A 15,333-nucleotide genomic window follows, 5' to 3' on the forward strand; every position below is an offset into this window, starting at 1 on the left:
GAAACCGAAAACCCTGGTTTTTCCTGATTTCAGGGTTAAGTTACAAAGGTTTTCTACTAAATATGCTTTATGAAACGGGCCCTTGGACTCTGAAATGATTCTGGCAGGTGTCTATCACTGCTCTGCCGTCCTGGATAGCAGGAATCATCCTGAGGTGAAGTAGGCTCTCTCTTGTCATATTATAGTGGATTCATTAGACTGGATTAAACAGTGAAGACAATGAATTGTTGTGCAAATCTTTAGGTCACTGACCACATTACAGTCTGCTGCTCAGGTAAGACTGATCATACATCCAAGAGTCAGGAACAGACCTCCATCAGAAATGTAGTCTGTAGCATCACACATGATCTGGACAGATGTTTGTTTCTATGATGCAGTCTTTTACATGTGGAAACAGTGTTCAGTCTACATGTACCTTGATGGGAATGTGGGTACCATCTATGCTGCCAATTACATTGGGAAATCCTAAAATAAATTAAAGTCACTAATCCAATTCTGAGGTTGCAGCACAATGTCCTGAAGAGAATATAATTTCGAATTCATTTATCAGTTTCTACGTCATTCACCTGCAATCCTGTGGAGCTCCTCCTTGATGTTTCTGACGGGTTTATATTCAGGGATACGGAAAAACGGGGTAAAAGTTTCAAGGCGAGGTCCAACTGAGCTTCTCCACATTGTATAAGAAAACTGCCATTTGCAAATAAAAAACTGACCGGAGGACTACACACAACACTGCTACCGATGCGATCAGGTCATGTGTGTGTGTGTGTGTGTGTGTGTGTGTGTGTGTGTGTGTGTGTGTGTGTGTGTGTGTGTGTGTGTGTGTGTGTGTGTGTGTGTGTGTGTGTGTGTGTGTGTGTGTGTGTGTGTGTGTGTGTGTGTGTGTGTGTGTGTGTGTGTGATGGATCGGGACGTGAACCGGTACTGATCGTAAAGAGAACTGTCTGGATATGACGGGACATCTGAACGCAATACAAATTCTCTGTGAATTAATGCTGAACCTTCACAAGCGGGATCCTCGTCAGACGGACATCCCATGTTTGCCTCTAAAATCCTTCTAAATACGGAGTTATTTATAAAACTGTGGGTCGGCAAAACTCGCTGTTCGACAAAACCAGGAAAAGAAGCCATGTGTGTTGATGATGTGTGTGTTGAACGTGTGTGTGTTACCCCCTTGGGATCAATAAAGTATCTAATTCTGATTCTTGTCATTGTTATAATAATTATTATCGTTGTTGTTTGGGGCCATTGACTCGATACCCAGTGACGTCTAAAACACCTTACGCTGTGGCCACCAGAGGTCGCCAGTGTGGCAGTCATGAATCCAGCTGCCTACCCCTTGACCAGGTGGAGGGACGCCATCGGCAATCAAGATCCACATGACCGTCAAGATGTGGTAGGAGACCCTAAACGGGTCAACACTGTACTGATATCATTAATTGTCGTAAAGTGAAGGGGTGTGGTATGATTTACGACTGCTTTAACGAATGTATGACAGATCTCACATGGCAGTAAAGAACCTGAACCTAAACTGAACCTGATAACAAGTTGTGAGACTTTTCATTAATAACATAACAATACATGGTACCAGGATTTAACTAACTTACGGCAAGGGCAAACTGAGATGATGGAGGGGATAAAACCGCACGGTCACCTGCAGCTGGATGGAAATGTGGACGAAAACTGACGGACATTCCAGCAACGGTTTCTTCCCTACCTCATGGCGATCGAGGCTGCATCTAATTCAGGAGAACACAATGTCACTTTGTTGCTAACAGTGACTGGCCTGCAGGCTATAGAGGTGTTCAATATCTTCACGTTTCTGGGGGGGAAGAAGATAGATGATCTGAACACGGTGCTGAGACATATTGATGACTACTGTTCGCCCCGAAAATATGAAGTTTATGAAAGGTAATGTACATGTTTCGATCTCATATGCAGAAGCAAGGAGAGTCTTTTGGAGCCTTCTTGACTGACCTGAAGACGAAGACACAAACATGCAACTTTGGTGAACTTAAGGACTCCATGATATGAGATCAGATCGTGTTTACTGCGTGACAAGCGGGTGAGAGAGAAGATGTTAAGCGACAGTAATCTCACTCTAGACGGTGCCGTGAAAACTTGCAATTCAAGTGAACTTTCTGCCATGCACGCAAAAACTTTCAGACAGAGTAACACACTGGGACAGGAGAACATCACAGAAAATGATGTCCTATAACTGCAGTCGGAGTCGGAGCTGTGGTTGATAGACTGCTGCTTAAATGTGACAGGATTGTCATACCCACATCTATGTGCAGAGAAATGTTCACCAGAATACACGAAGGGCACCTGGGTGCAGAAAAGTCAAAGAGGGGAGCAGGTGAGGTCCTCTACTGGCCAAATATGAACTCTGACATTGACCAGCTGGTCGGTGAGTGTGCTACATGTCAGGAGCATCATTACAAACAAAAAAGGGAACCCTCATTAACCCCGAGATTCCATCACAGTCTTAGGAGAAAGTAGGAACTGACATATTTCACTATGAAGGTAGAGACTATTTACTAGTAATAGATTACTATTCAAACTAACCTGAGACATATCTATTATCCAGCACCACATCAAGAGCTGTGATAAGTCAGCTGAAGGCAATCATTTCCAGGCACAGCATCCCACTAACTCTGGTTTCTGACAATGGCCCAGCCTAGGCCAGTCATGAATTTCAGGCATTTGCTTTAGAGTATGAGTTCAATAATGGAACCTCCAGTCCTCTTTATCCATAAACCAATGGTAAGGCTGAGAAAGGAGTACAGATTGTGAAAAGACTGTTTTAGAAGGCATCATAGCAATATCGATCCATATGTCATTATTATTGGGCCAAAGCATCTTGGAGATGATCTCTCTAACATGGCAATTCACTTAGATAGCATTGCTCTATCCTCCACCAATGAAGTCAGGAACTTGGGAGTGATTTTTGATCAAGATCTGTCCTTTGATTCTCATATCAAGTCTGTATCCCGGACAGCCTTCTTTCACTTGGGAAATATTCTTTCACTTGTGAAATATTGCTTAAGTCTTATCCTTTAAAGGCGCAGAAATAATCATTCATGCCTTTGTTACTTCTAGATTGGATTACTGCAATTCCTTATTATCGGGCTGTTCTAATTCCTTTATTAGGACTCTTCAGTTAGTTCAGAATGCTGCTGCCCGCTTAATGACTCGAACTGGGAGGAGAGAACACATCTCTCCTGTCCTAGCATCACTTCATTCACTCCCGATTAATTATAGAATAAAATTCAAACTCCTTATGATTACATATAAAGCTCTCCACTGTAAGGCTCCATCTTACATTGAAGATCTTATTGAAGTGCATTCCCCACCCAGGACCCTTCGATCCAAGGATGCAGGATTTCCGGTGACCCATCGGGTTTTTAGGAGTAGATCAAAAGGCAGAAGCTTTAGCTATCTGGCCCCTTTACTCTGGAACAATCTCCCAACCTCGGTCCGAGGGGCAGACACTCTCAGCTTATTTAAGACTAGAGTAAAAACCCTCCTTTTTGATAGAGCCTATAATTAGAAGCTTCTGTCACTTCTCCTTCACTTTCTTTATCTTTCTATGCTCTTAGAATTTATTACTACTCCTACAATTTATTACTACTACTGTCAAATTGCACTCTCTGTCTGCAAGATACTGCCGCTGTCTTTATGCCTCTGTTCCACAGGTGGAGAACGTGGATGGAAGACAGAATACCCAAAGGCCTGGAAATCCCGCCCCCAATTCAGCTACAGCGCACTATGGACATGAAACTGGCCTATGCCACTCTCTCACTCTCTCTCTCTCCGTCTCTTTTACTTGACCTATCTCTTTCCCCAATGTATTTCTCTTTCCCAACCAACAGGTCAAGGCAGATGACCGTCGTCCAGAGCCTGGGTCCTGCCCGGAGTTTCTTCCTCAATGAGGGAGTTTTTCCCCGCCACCGTCGCTTATGCTTGCTCTGGAGGGCATTGTTGGTTTTCAATCTGTTAAGCATTTTGAAATGTCTTCAGATATGATTAAGCGTTATATAAATAAAAGTTGATTGATTGATTGACATACCTGGCCCGTACAGAGCAGCCCCACTGGAAAGTGGCAAGTCACCAGCTGAGCTGTTGTGGAAAGCACGGTTGTGTATATGCAGATGATACCTGCTGTGATGATGCCTGTTGTTATTACAGTTGTTCTTTGCTGTGTTTTATATATTGTGTTCCCTAAGGGGGAAGATGTACTGATATCAGTAACTGTCGTAAAGTGGGGGGTGTGGTATCATTTTAGGCTGCTGCAACAAACGTATGACAGATCTCACATGGCAGTAAAGAGTACTGAAACTGATAACAAGTTGTTAGACTTTTCATTAATAATATAACAATACAAACACGATCCCGCGCCATCAAACAATCAGACGGCTTGTGTTCTGATGCTTTAATCACTTTCTGCATTTAACCTACAAAACACCAAGAAGTCACGCAGGAGAATCAACCAATCACACATAAGAAACATCACTGACAGCGGGAGCATTGGATTGGCGGAGAATTGTGTGTGTGTGTGTGTGTGTGTGTGTCTGTGTGTGTGTGTGTTTGTCTCATATTGATATGTTATGGCACCACAAGAACAATAAAAACAAAAACAACCTTATAACCAACAAAACAATGACAACACATAACATTGTAACACCTTGTTAATAAACTAGTCAGTTATCTACTTTACTAACAAACCTGTGGCCAAAGAGACAAAGAAATACTGGTTTACTGGTTTATGAGCTGATGTCATACTGGTTTCTTTCAGGAGCCAAAAGGACCAAAACAACAGACTGAACTGACAAAAATAGTAAAAATAGGTTAGGTGTTAGGGTTAGGGGATTAGGGTTAGGGGTTAGGGGTTTAGGGTTTGGGGTTGTGGTTAGGCTTAAAGCCATGGACATTGTTAATTCTTGTGGCCAGCAGGTGGTGAAAAGATCATGAAGCAGGAACACAAACACGTCACATCAACAGAAAGAACCTGAATTTGTGTGTGACTGAATATTTTTGTCTATTTGTCGTTAATTCGCAGTTTGAAGGAAACGCGTCCAGCGAACTTGTCTCTGTCGCTGCCGTCGACGAGGGTGTTGGACGTGACCTTACAGTCGACACTGATGTCTGTGTTCAGAGAGGCGTTCAGGAACTTCACTGCCACCAGCGGCTGGCTGTAGTTCACCTGTAACACAGCATTAACAGCAGTGTGTGTGTGTGAGTGTTCACAATGTGTGTTGATGGTGTGTGTTGATTGTGTGTATTGATGGTGTGTGTGTTGATGGTGTGTGTGTTAATGGTGTGTGTGTTGATGTGTGTGTGTGTGTGTGTGTGTGTGTGTGTGTGTGTGTGTGTGTGTGTGTGTGTGTGTGTCTGTGTGTGTGTGTGTGTGTGTGTGTGGCATGAATTGGTTATGTGTGTTGAAGGTGTGTATTGATGGTGTGTGTGTGTGTGTGTGTTAAAGTTTTGTGTGTTGATGGTGTGTGTTGATGGTGTGTGTTGATTGTGTTTGTTGATGGGGTGTGTTTATGGTGTGTGTGTGTGTTGATGATGTGTGTGTTGATGTTGTGTCTATCGATGGTGTGTGTTGATGGGTTCATGGTGTGTGTTGATGGTGTGTGTTGATGGTATGTGTTGATGATGGGTGTGTTTATGGTGGGTGTGGGTTGATGGTGGGTGTGTTTATGGTTTGGGTGTGTTGATGGTGTGTCTGTTACCTGAGCATTCTTGCCATAGTATGGGTAGTACATGAGGTTGAAGGTTCCGTTAGGAGGGTAGTACTCCAGAGATCCCATCTTGTCACGATCCTCCCTCTGAGCATGCACACACACACACACAGATCAATATTACCTCAGTTCACCAATGGTCTGCAGCGACAGACCATTGGTACAGTCAAATATGCAAATGTACAGTCAGACAGACATGTACATTCAGACAGACAGGTGTAGTCAGACCGATGCGTGTACAGTGAATCTGACGGGTGTACAGTCAGACAGACGGGTGTACAGTCAGACAGACGGGTGTACAGTCGGACAGACTGGTGTACTGTCAGACAGATACAAACCTTCGTTCCACAGGTGACATAAGGAGACTGACCGTCTTTCCCTGGTAACAAGTCGATCACCTAGAAAGACGGCAGACTGTCAGATGAGGACAACTTGAACGCTGTGAAATCTCCAAACTACTGGTTACCTAGTAACAGAGTACAGTCAGACATGGTTCACGTACACCCTGCTCACAAAAACACCTTATCACAGTCCTGTCTTCCTCCCCGTGAGATCATGCCTCACCCGTGTTCTACAGGACCCTCGCCTGTCCAACCACGGCTGATACAGACCAAACAGCACGACCCTCAGCTGAAGGTCATAGATGGCGGCGTCAGCCGTCTTGGAAGCGGGTCGACAATCACAAGCCCATGAAAGGCTGATGCACAACAGGAACCACAGTTCCTGGGCCGCGAACACAATCTAGGATCACTCTCAGAGTCCTGCACCTGGACTCTGTTTCCATCGGCTGTCTCCACAACAGCACCACCTGTCCAGCAGGGACCCGGTTCTGGTCTGACTACTCTGATGGACCTACCCGGTTCAGTTTTATGAGGATGCAGGGCTGACCGCTGCTGTATCCATAGAAACGATCAAGAATCCCAGAACACTCCCCCAACATGGTTCTGTTGAACTGACAAGAACGCTTGGGGTTGTTCCTCACCTGCAGACAGACAGGTAGAGGGTGAGACAGGGCCAGGTAGAGGATGATAAAGGAACAGGTAGAGTGTGAGACAGGAATAGGTACAGAATGAGACAGGACCAGGTAGAGCAGTGGTCCCCAACCCCCAGGCTGCGGACCGATTTTGGTCTGTGGGTCATTTGGTACCCGGGGAACACAGAAAGAAAAAATAATTTACATTATTTCGGTTTTATTTATTTTGGAGTCTGAAAGATGTTTTATTTTTAAAAGTGATGTCTGTGCAGAATGACCCACAGACGAATGCATGCGTCTGTCCCGCTTGACAGGTCTCGGTCACGTGACAGGTTGCCAGCCGCTACCTCTAAATTAAGTGCCCAGAACCGCGCCACTTATTCGTGCCAGTTGTTAGTGAAAACCCTGCTTCCATTTCCAACCTCCTGTCTTTGGGGAGTGGGATTTTCTGCAGTGACCGTAAAGAAAACCAAACTTCAGAATAGACCGGAACACCAAGATTACCCCAAGATCAGCAGTCCCCAGCCACTAATTCTCATTATTGTAATTAATATTCGATTGACTTGTTCACTTTTTTATTGGAAATGATCAGTATTTCTCCTATGTTGAATGCACTGATTGTAAGTTACTATACAGTGGTACCTCTACTTACGAAATTAATTGGATCTGGAAGAAATTTTCTAAGTAGAATCCTAATCCATTCCAAGCCTCCCAAAATTCAGACATAAATGTTCTATAAAACATAAAAATGCATCAAAACATGTTACAATTAGATTATTACAAAATAAATGAGAGTTGTGCATAATGTAAAAAAACAAAGAATAGAGTAATGAATAAAAATGATGGTCATTTACCTTTTAACAGCTGTCTTCATTGTTTCTTGCCCTCTTTGGTTCATGCGCTACTTGCCTTACCATGCCGAACAACAGAGAGAATTTCAGTCCTCCTTTTGAACTTCTCAAACCACCCACGTGATGCCTTAAACTCCCGGTGCTCTTTCGCCAACTTTCCCTCGCCTGAATCCTCCTTCACGAGGTCATTAAAAATGACAGTTGCCTTTTCGCAAATTATTTACGTAAAACTATCAGAACACCGGCGGCACGGTGGCGCAGTGGTTAGCGCTGCTGCCTTACAACACGGCGGACCCGGGTTCGAGTCCCGCTCTGTGCGGAGTTCGCATGCTCTCCCCGTGTCTGCGTGGGTTCTCTCCGGGCTCTCCGGCTTCCTCCCACCTCCAAAAGCATGCGCTTCAGGTTGATTGGCCGGTCCCAAATTGACCATAGGAGTGAGTGTGTGTGTGAATGATTTGTGTGTTTCTATGTGGCTCCGCGGTGCACTGGCGTCGTGCCCGGAGTGTCCCCCGCCTCACGCCCTGAGACTGCCAGGATAGGCACTGGCCACCCCGCGACCTGCGTTTGCGGATTCAGCGGATTTGGAAAATGAATGAATGAATGAATGAATATCAGAACACCTCATGGGTCGAGGGCCGAATGACGGGGACGCTGCATAGATACCTATCTAGCTACACACAGACACATTTGGTAGAGGTCCCTCTTAGCCAGTGGGATGCCAGGATGCTAGGTTATTACCTAGCCAATGGCAGAGCAGCTATAAGAATGTTGCGTTCAGGGAACTCTGGGAGCTGCAAGTAGCAGCCCAGACTGTATTTTTACCTTTCGTACTCTGAAATTTCTTTCATAAGAAGAGGCAAAATTTTCCTGTTGAGGCTTTTCGTAACTTGAAAATTTCGTATGAAGAGACGTTCGTAAGTAGAGGTGCCACTGTATTTCAAAATAAAGCTTATCAGTGCAGTCAGTTCGATCAAGTTTTTAATATAATTATTTCTTACAATTATTTCATTTACAGAGATGTTGATTATCAATTTATGAAAAAAAGGTTGTTTATTGTCTGTTGATGTCTGCGTTTTACATAAAACCACTGCAGATGATTTATTATTAGACTACAGCTGTCCTGGCGTTATTGACGATTAGCGAGCAAATGAAGACCAGTCCGTGAAAATATTGTCTTAGACAAAACCGGTCCATGGCGCAAAAAATGTTGGGGACCACTGAGGTAGAGGGTGAGACAGGAACAGGTACAAGGTGAGATAAGACCAGGTAGAGGGTGAGGCAGCAAGAAGTTGAGGGTGAGACAGGAACAGGCGAAGGGTGAGACAGGAACAGGTAGAAAGTGAGACAGGAAAAGGTAGAGAGTGAAACAGGAACAGGCAGAGGGTGAGACAGGGTTACCTCTCCGCTGTCCTCCTGAATGAAGTATTGATTGGGAGGACAGTTATCATTGGTATGGACCTGGTAACTGTCGTTGTACGCTGCAGACAGACAGGCACACAAAAAGGCAGACAGACATATTCACACGTGAACTTCTTCCATCTCACTGACCAACAGTCAGCTGACCGTCTTACCGGACAGGAAGCCGTCGAGGCTCTGGACAAACCCGTTCCAGCTCTGAGAGTCCGACACACTGAAGCGGATCTCCAGCTGGTCCCCTTTTGGATGAATCATCATTCCTGAAACATGACAACACCTGATGATCAGCCAATCATAAGCTTCACTTTTGCTGACATGTGGCACTAGGTAGGTGTGGTCACCTGGAGTGGCCAGGCGGTCCTGCCAGGTGGGCTTGTAGTCGTCGAGCGTCAGCAGCATGATGTACATGGTGAGGACGAACATCCCCCCCAGGAACAGGTAAAACAGCAGGTAGAAGAGCAGGACCAGACCTGGGGGAGCACAAAGCACCCGTTACCAGGACAGTCTCCCCTCCCCCCTCCACCATCCACCATCTTTATAATCCTCTTGCGTTTGGGTCCGCCCTGGCTGATGACCTACATTTACAGTGAATTCAGGGGGCGGGGCAGGAGGGGGATGCTGTTGTCTCTCAGTAGAAAATCCCCCCCCCCCTTCTTATTGAGTGTTTTTAATGCGCATCATCCGTGGTTATTTTTCTATTTGATCAGTTTTACCCTACCACAGTAAGCCCTGCTCTGTGATTGGCTATAGGACCCCTGGACCTTCTCAAGGGACATTAGTTTACTCCAGAGTCTCTGGACCTCAGCCCCGAACTGTCTGAACCCTAAGAACTAACCAGGACTTCAGGAACTGCTGAAAAAACCAGCTGTGAATATTATCAGTAACGACTGTCAGAGTCCAGGTGCTACAGTCAGAACTTTAACCAGTTTACAGTTTAAAGTTTTTTTAAAATCTGAAATTATCCAGCTAGAGCACTGATTTCATGACCCCGGTTTCACCAGGTGTTTCAGACGGTGTTAGGTGCAGAAGCAGTCTGCTTCTAATTGTCTCGGCCCACAGACCCATCCACCAGACAAGCAGCACCTCCAGGAGCAACGCAGGAGGTCTTCACTCATGAACCACCTGCCCTGTGCAGACCCAGTGATGGGCTTGGACCGCCCTAAGAGGGATTCAGTCTCCACTTCACTGGGTGTGAGTGTCCCCCCCAAGGACATTACTGACAGGCAGCAGTGGACAACTTCTGGTCCAAATTCCTGATTCTGGTCCAGGTTCCAGCTTGTGGTCCAGGTTCCGGGTTTTGGTCCAGGTTCCACCTTGTGGACCAGGTTCCAGCTTCTGGCCCAGGTTCCACCTTGTGGTCCAGGTTCTGGGTTGTGGTCCAGGTTCCACCTTCTGGTCCAGGTTCCACCTCCTGGTCCAGGTGTCACCATCTGGTCCAGGTTCCACTATCTGGTCCAGGTTCCAGCTTCTGGTCCAGGTTCCACCATCTGGTCCAGGTTCCACCGTCTGGTCCAGGGAGTTTATTTGTTGCTCTGATACTCCAACGACTCCAACTTCAGTGTCAGGCAGTGTCCACAACAACCTGCTTGTCAAGCTGTGGATGGGGGGGGGGGTGATCCACATTCACCTGACTGGGGAGGACTTCCAGGTGTGAAACCCCCAGAGGGCGGGGGGGGGGAGAGCACAGCACGAAACCAATCACAGCAAGGCATCAGCAAAGCCACACAGAATGAACAAATCACAGAACAACGTTTGTGTGATGTGTACAACAACCAACAACCATGTGCTGTAACCCTGAAACCAACGGTGACGTGATGGCGAGTGGATGGGATTACACCCAAACACAATACTGTCCACCTCAGGTTTGGGTCACCAACCCAAACCTGACGCGGGAGCAGTGGTATGATGTACACATGTCGGGGTCGGGGTTAGGGTTAGGGTTAGACGTTAAGGTCAGGGTTTAGTTATTTGTTTTGAACTTACTTGTTTTTTTAGCTTAGCTTCAGAGACACAGTTCCTGTACGTTCAGTAACACAGTTCTTAATTGTTCATATAGATCTGATTCTACATCCATTTACTGTCCAGATGTAGAGAGCCTAAACCACAGAGTGAGGGTGGGTGGGAATGGGGATGGGGGGCAAAGGGGGGGGGGGGACTGACCCCAGCTCGCGGCTGTTCGGCCCAGTAGCTCGTGGGTTCGTGGGTTCCAGAGAAAGTCTCGCCAGTCGCTCGAGCCTTTGCTGTCGTCCTGTTTGGCGGCAGACATGATGAAGGTGATGAAGAGGAGGATGAAGATATGAAGATGGTGGTCGCTCAGCGACGTGACGAATTCCCGTGATGACGACACGAGGCGCGCGCTGCAGCTGCTCCGGTGTTCAGATTCCGGAGGATCCGTGTGATGGAGCGAACCGGCCCGGTGACGATCAGAGAAGCGGACAGAGACGGGATCGCGGGGGGCGGGGGGCCTTCCTCCAGTCAATGCGTTACGTCACGACACCAATCACAGAGCGGCATCATCCGGACAGACCCCACCCCTTGTAAGACAATTTAGCGATGCAGTGACGTCATTCTAGCGGCTCACGCAGAAGCAAAACGTGTGATCTTCCTCTTCATCATTGTCGCGTCCGAAGGTGTTTTATTGCTTCCGGGTTTTGAGACGGGTAACCTCAGATGATTGAAGGCATCAGAGGCGGGGCTGCTTTCATTCATTCATTCATTCATTCATTCATTCATTCATTCATTCATTCATCTACTGACCCCGCTTCTCCGCTGCAGCAGGTCACGTGGTGCTGGAGCCAATCCCAGCCGTCTGGGGTCAGCCACCTTTAATTTAACTGAGATACTGAAAGCTGAACCATTACCTGAATATTACTCTGCCCAAGCAACGGATTGCAGAACGTAGAATTTTACAAAAAAAAAAAAAAAAAAAAGAGTGACTTCTTGTTGACATGAATAAGACAACACTAAGAGGTACTGTGGGAATGAAGGAGTGGGAGTAGTTGTGTCACCTGATCGTTCCTGAATCACTTCGAATGTGGGCAGCCATACTGAATAATGGGCCTTGTCATGTCTCAACGTGGGGGGGGGGATACAACCTGTGCAACAATATTTACTGCAAATCTCTCCAGCTAGACACCAGATGCTATCACGGTAGCCAAAGCTACATTTATGCAATTACTGGGATAATAATAATAATCGGAATAATTCCGACATGCAGGTAATTGCATGGAGGACCATTCCGGTTACCACATTTTGAGCTAATGCAACCAAATGATGAGGAAACCACACTTCCTGATTTCATGAAAAAGATGCTGCTGCAAAAAGACATTCAGAAAATTAATGAGATTCCAGATTCTGCTTTGTCTAAACAAGATGGCCAATAGGGGCTCCGAGGAGGTGAGTGGGTCTTTCTAAAGGTGATTAAGAGGAAGTTGTGGTCCTGCCCTAAGAGGGAGGGTCTGTTCCAGGTCCTGATGGCAACTCTGAAGGCTGTGAAGGTCCAGGATCTTCCTGGATCCACCTGTAAGAAGCAGAGACTCCTACCAGACACACCCAGGGGTGTTGAGAGGAAGTTTGACAAACAAAGGGGGGTTGAGGTGCATAGATCCCACTTGTCTCAAGGTCAGTGAAACAGGGAGATCCTTACACCTTTAGGGGTAGAGGTCTGGGGGGGGGGACTCATTGCCACACACAGGACAAGAACACTGCTAGTGACCTAAGAGGCAAAGTGCTGGTAACCGCTCCCTCTGAGAAGATGGAAAGAGGAAATCACTGAAGGGCGAAACTCCAGAACTGCAGAAGAGTAAGACTGGTTTCTGGCATTTTAATAGTTTCTCTCCAAGAGAACTAATTTGCATATTGTTGACGATTTCTATGATAATAATTTTTCCTTTGTTTTGGTGGGAATTCCAGAGGTCTGCTAACATGACCAGAGCACAAAGGTTTGTGCCAGATGAACCATATGATGCACTCCAGTGACTGGAACATTTCACACATTTATTTGACCAACACATGGTACAGGTAGTCCTCAATGATTGCTAAAGCTAAAAACCCGTCGAATATTATGTGTGCACTAAAATGCCTGCCTCCTCCACACACTCAAGGTTGGAAGTAATGTCACTGAAATATTCTACATCTTTATATATTGTTGAATTTGCTATTAAAGGACGATCCAAGAATATAGGTGTGTTTCCACGAGACAGCAACAGAACTAGTAAGCTAAGGTCAGGATGTCGCTACATGACTTCAAGAACAACTGTAAAAATCCACTTGCAACAAATGCATACATACTAAAGAACATGACCCTCCCAGACATAGACATGAATGTCTATGTCTTGTGATATTAAAACAAAAATGAGTGATTGAAGAAAAGAATGTTAAGGCTAGAGACAGTAGATTATAGGTTGGGATTTTTGGTAAATGTACTGTAAGCATTAAGAATTAAAAAGCATGAGCCTCATGATCCTCCAAAATAGACTAGTTCTGATCTAATGACGGCTTCACAGGGAAGTGTTTGTGTATTGCTCAGTGACACTTGTTGTACTTATACTACTAACGATGCCGGTTTTGAACATGTTATTGCTGAAGATATTCAAGCCATGAAAAACATAAGAAATGCACAGATGCAGGATTTTGTGAATAAAGGTTTGACTCTTTTCAATGGTTAACATCTGGATCATGAGGCAGTGTCTTGTTGAAGATTCTCAGGCCGATTGTCTTCATGTTATTTTTTTTTAAAATTTTTTCGGTGTTCTTCTTCCCTGGAGTCTCTGTGCTCTATGTCCTCACAGGTTTTTCTCAGGTTCACCCCTCATCCACCCATCTGCTATGGACCTGCTCTTCCCATCCCACCAGTACCACCCCTAACGTAATTATCGGCTGAGGTCCGGCTTCCTTTTTCCTCCGCGCCACCATACTGTTCCACCCCTCATCCACCCATCCGCTGTGGACCATCTGCTGTGGACCTGCACCTCCCATCCACCAGTATCACCCCTCACCTAACCGTCGGCTGGGGTCCTGCTGCCTCTCTTCCTTGGTGTAATCTTACTGTTCCACCCCTCATCCGCCCAGCCACCGTGGACCTTCCTCTGTGGACCTGCACCTCCGAGCCCACCAGTATCACCCCCATCTCTCCATGTGCTGTGGACCTTATCCTCCAAGCCCACCAGTACCACCCCTCAACTATCCATCGGCTGGGGTCCTGCTTCCTTTCTTCCTCCGTGCCGCCATACAGTCATCCACGCAGCTGTAATTGTGCCTTAACTTTATCAACCTTAACCATATTGATACTGCCTCTATCTGGCCTATCTGTCACTCTCTCTCTGTCTCTCACTCTCTGATGCAGTTCTTATCTTCCTTTGATTTCTTTTCCACCCAACCGGTCGAGGCGGATGGCCGCCCAAAAGAGTCTGGGTCCTGCCCGGAGTTTCTTCCTCATCGAGGGAGTTTTTCCCCGCCACTGTCGCTTATGCTTGCTCTGGAGGGTTCAGTTGGGTTTCTCTGTCTGTTAAAGGGCTTTGAAATGTCTGCTGCCATGATTAAGCGCTATATAAATAAAACTTGATTGATTGATTGATTGATTGATTGATTGATTGATTGATTGACTGATTGATTGATTCCTTCTATCATATCAATGGTGACCAAGATAACCTCCATTTACAGAAAACCTGAGCAGGCAGATGATTTGCTTTTGTAAATAACTGACCCTCTTTCTCAACTACCTAACATACTGTCATTACAAAAGAGTGAATATCTCCCAATTAACTCAAAGGCTCTTCTGCTCTCTCAGTGTTCTACCGTTCTAACTGAATGCATGTAGGCGGCACGGTGGAGTAGTGGTTAGCACTGCTGCCTCACCAGTATCACAGCAACAGCAAGAAGGTCAGGGATTCAAACCCCATCATTTCCAATGTGGCCTTTCTGTGAAGAGTTTGCATGTTCTCTCCGTGTCTAAATGGGTTTTCTCCGAGTTCTCCGGTTTCCCCCATTATCAGGAAAAACATGCATCTAAGGAATATTAGGTCATGTTGGCCCGTAGTGGCGGCGCACCCAGGGTGCTCTAGGCCGACTTCCATCTGGCCTTTCAATTTCATTGTACCATCCCTGTATAATGACAAATAAAGCTCTTTGTCTTTGTTTGTAGCATCAGACACTTGGGAGTAACTGTTACTCGTATATTATCTGCTGTATTAGATGCAATTTTACCCCCCTATTGGATTGGATTGGATTATATAAGGTCTGCCTTTCAAAAATGGTGTAATCTTCACCTGTCAATGCTTGGCAAAATTAATGCCGAATTTTATGTATTATTACTGGGCAGCAAATATTCATAAATTGTTGTTTTGGG

The 15,333-nt window shown here is 45.8% G+C and overlaps 1 protein-coding gene across 1 annotated transcript; it reads right to left on the reverse strand.

The window, feature by feature from the left end:
• Positions 1-4,432: 4,432 nt before the first annotated feature.
• LOC137590561 (sodium/potassium-transporting ATPase subunit beta-2-like) lies at positions 4,433-11,899 on the reverse strand. Its single transcript, XM_068308222.1, has 8 exons — positions 11,148-11,899; positions 9,329-9,457; positions 9,143-9,247; positions 8,970-9,049; positions 6,604-6,729; positions 6,086-6,145; positions 5,739-5,834; positions 4,433-5,206 (listed from the first exon to the last, which is right to left on the reverse strand). Exons 1-8 carry the CDS (start codon positions 11,251-11,253, stop codon positions 5,042-5,044), a joined length of 867 nt encoding a protein of 288 aa, XP_068164323.1. The 5' UTR covers positions 11,254-11,899; the 3' UTR covers positions 4,433-5,041.
• Positions 11,900-15,333: the final 3,434 nt, after the last annotated feature.

The sequence above is a fragment of the Antennarius striatus genome, chromosome 23, assembly GCF_040054535.1.
Source record: "Antennarius striatus isolate MH-2024 chromosome 23, ASM4005453v1, whole genome shotgun sequence".
NCBI lineage: Eukaryota > Metazoa > Chordata > Actinopteri > Lophiiformes > Antennariidae > Antennarius > Antennarius striatus.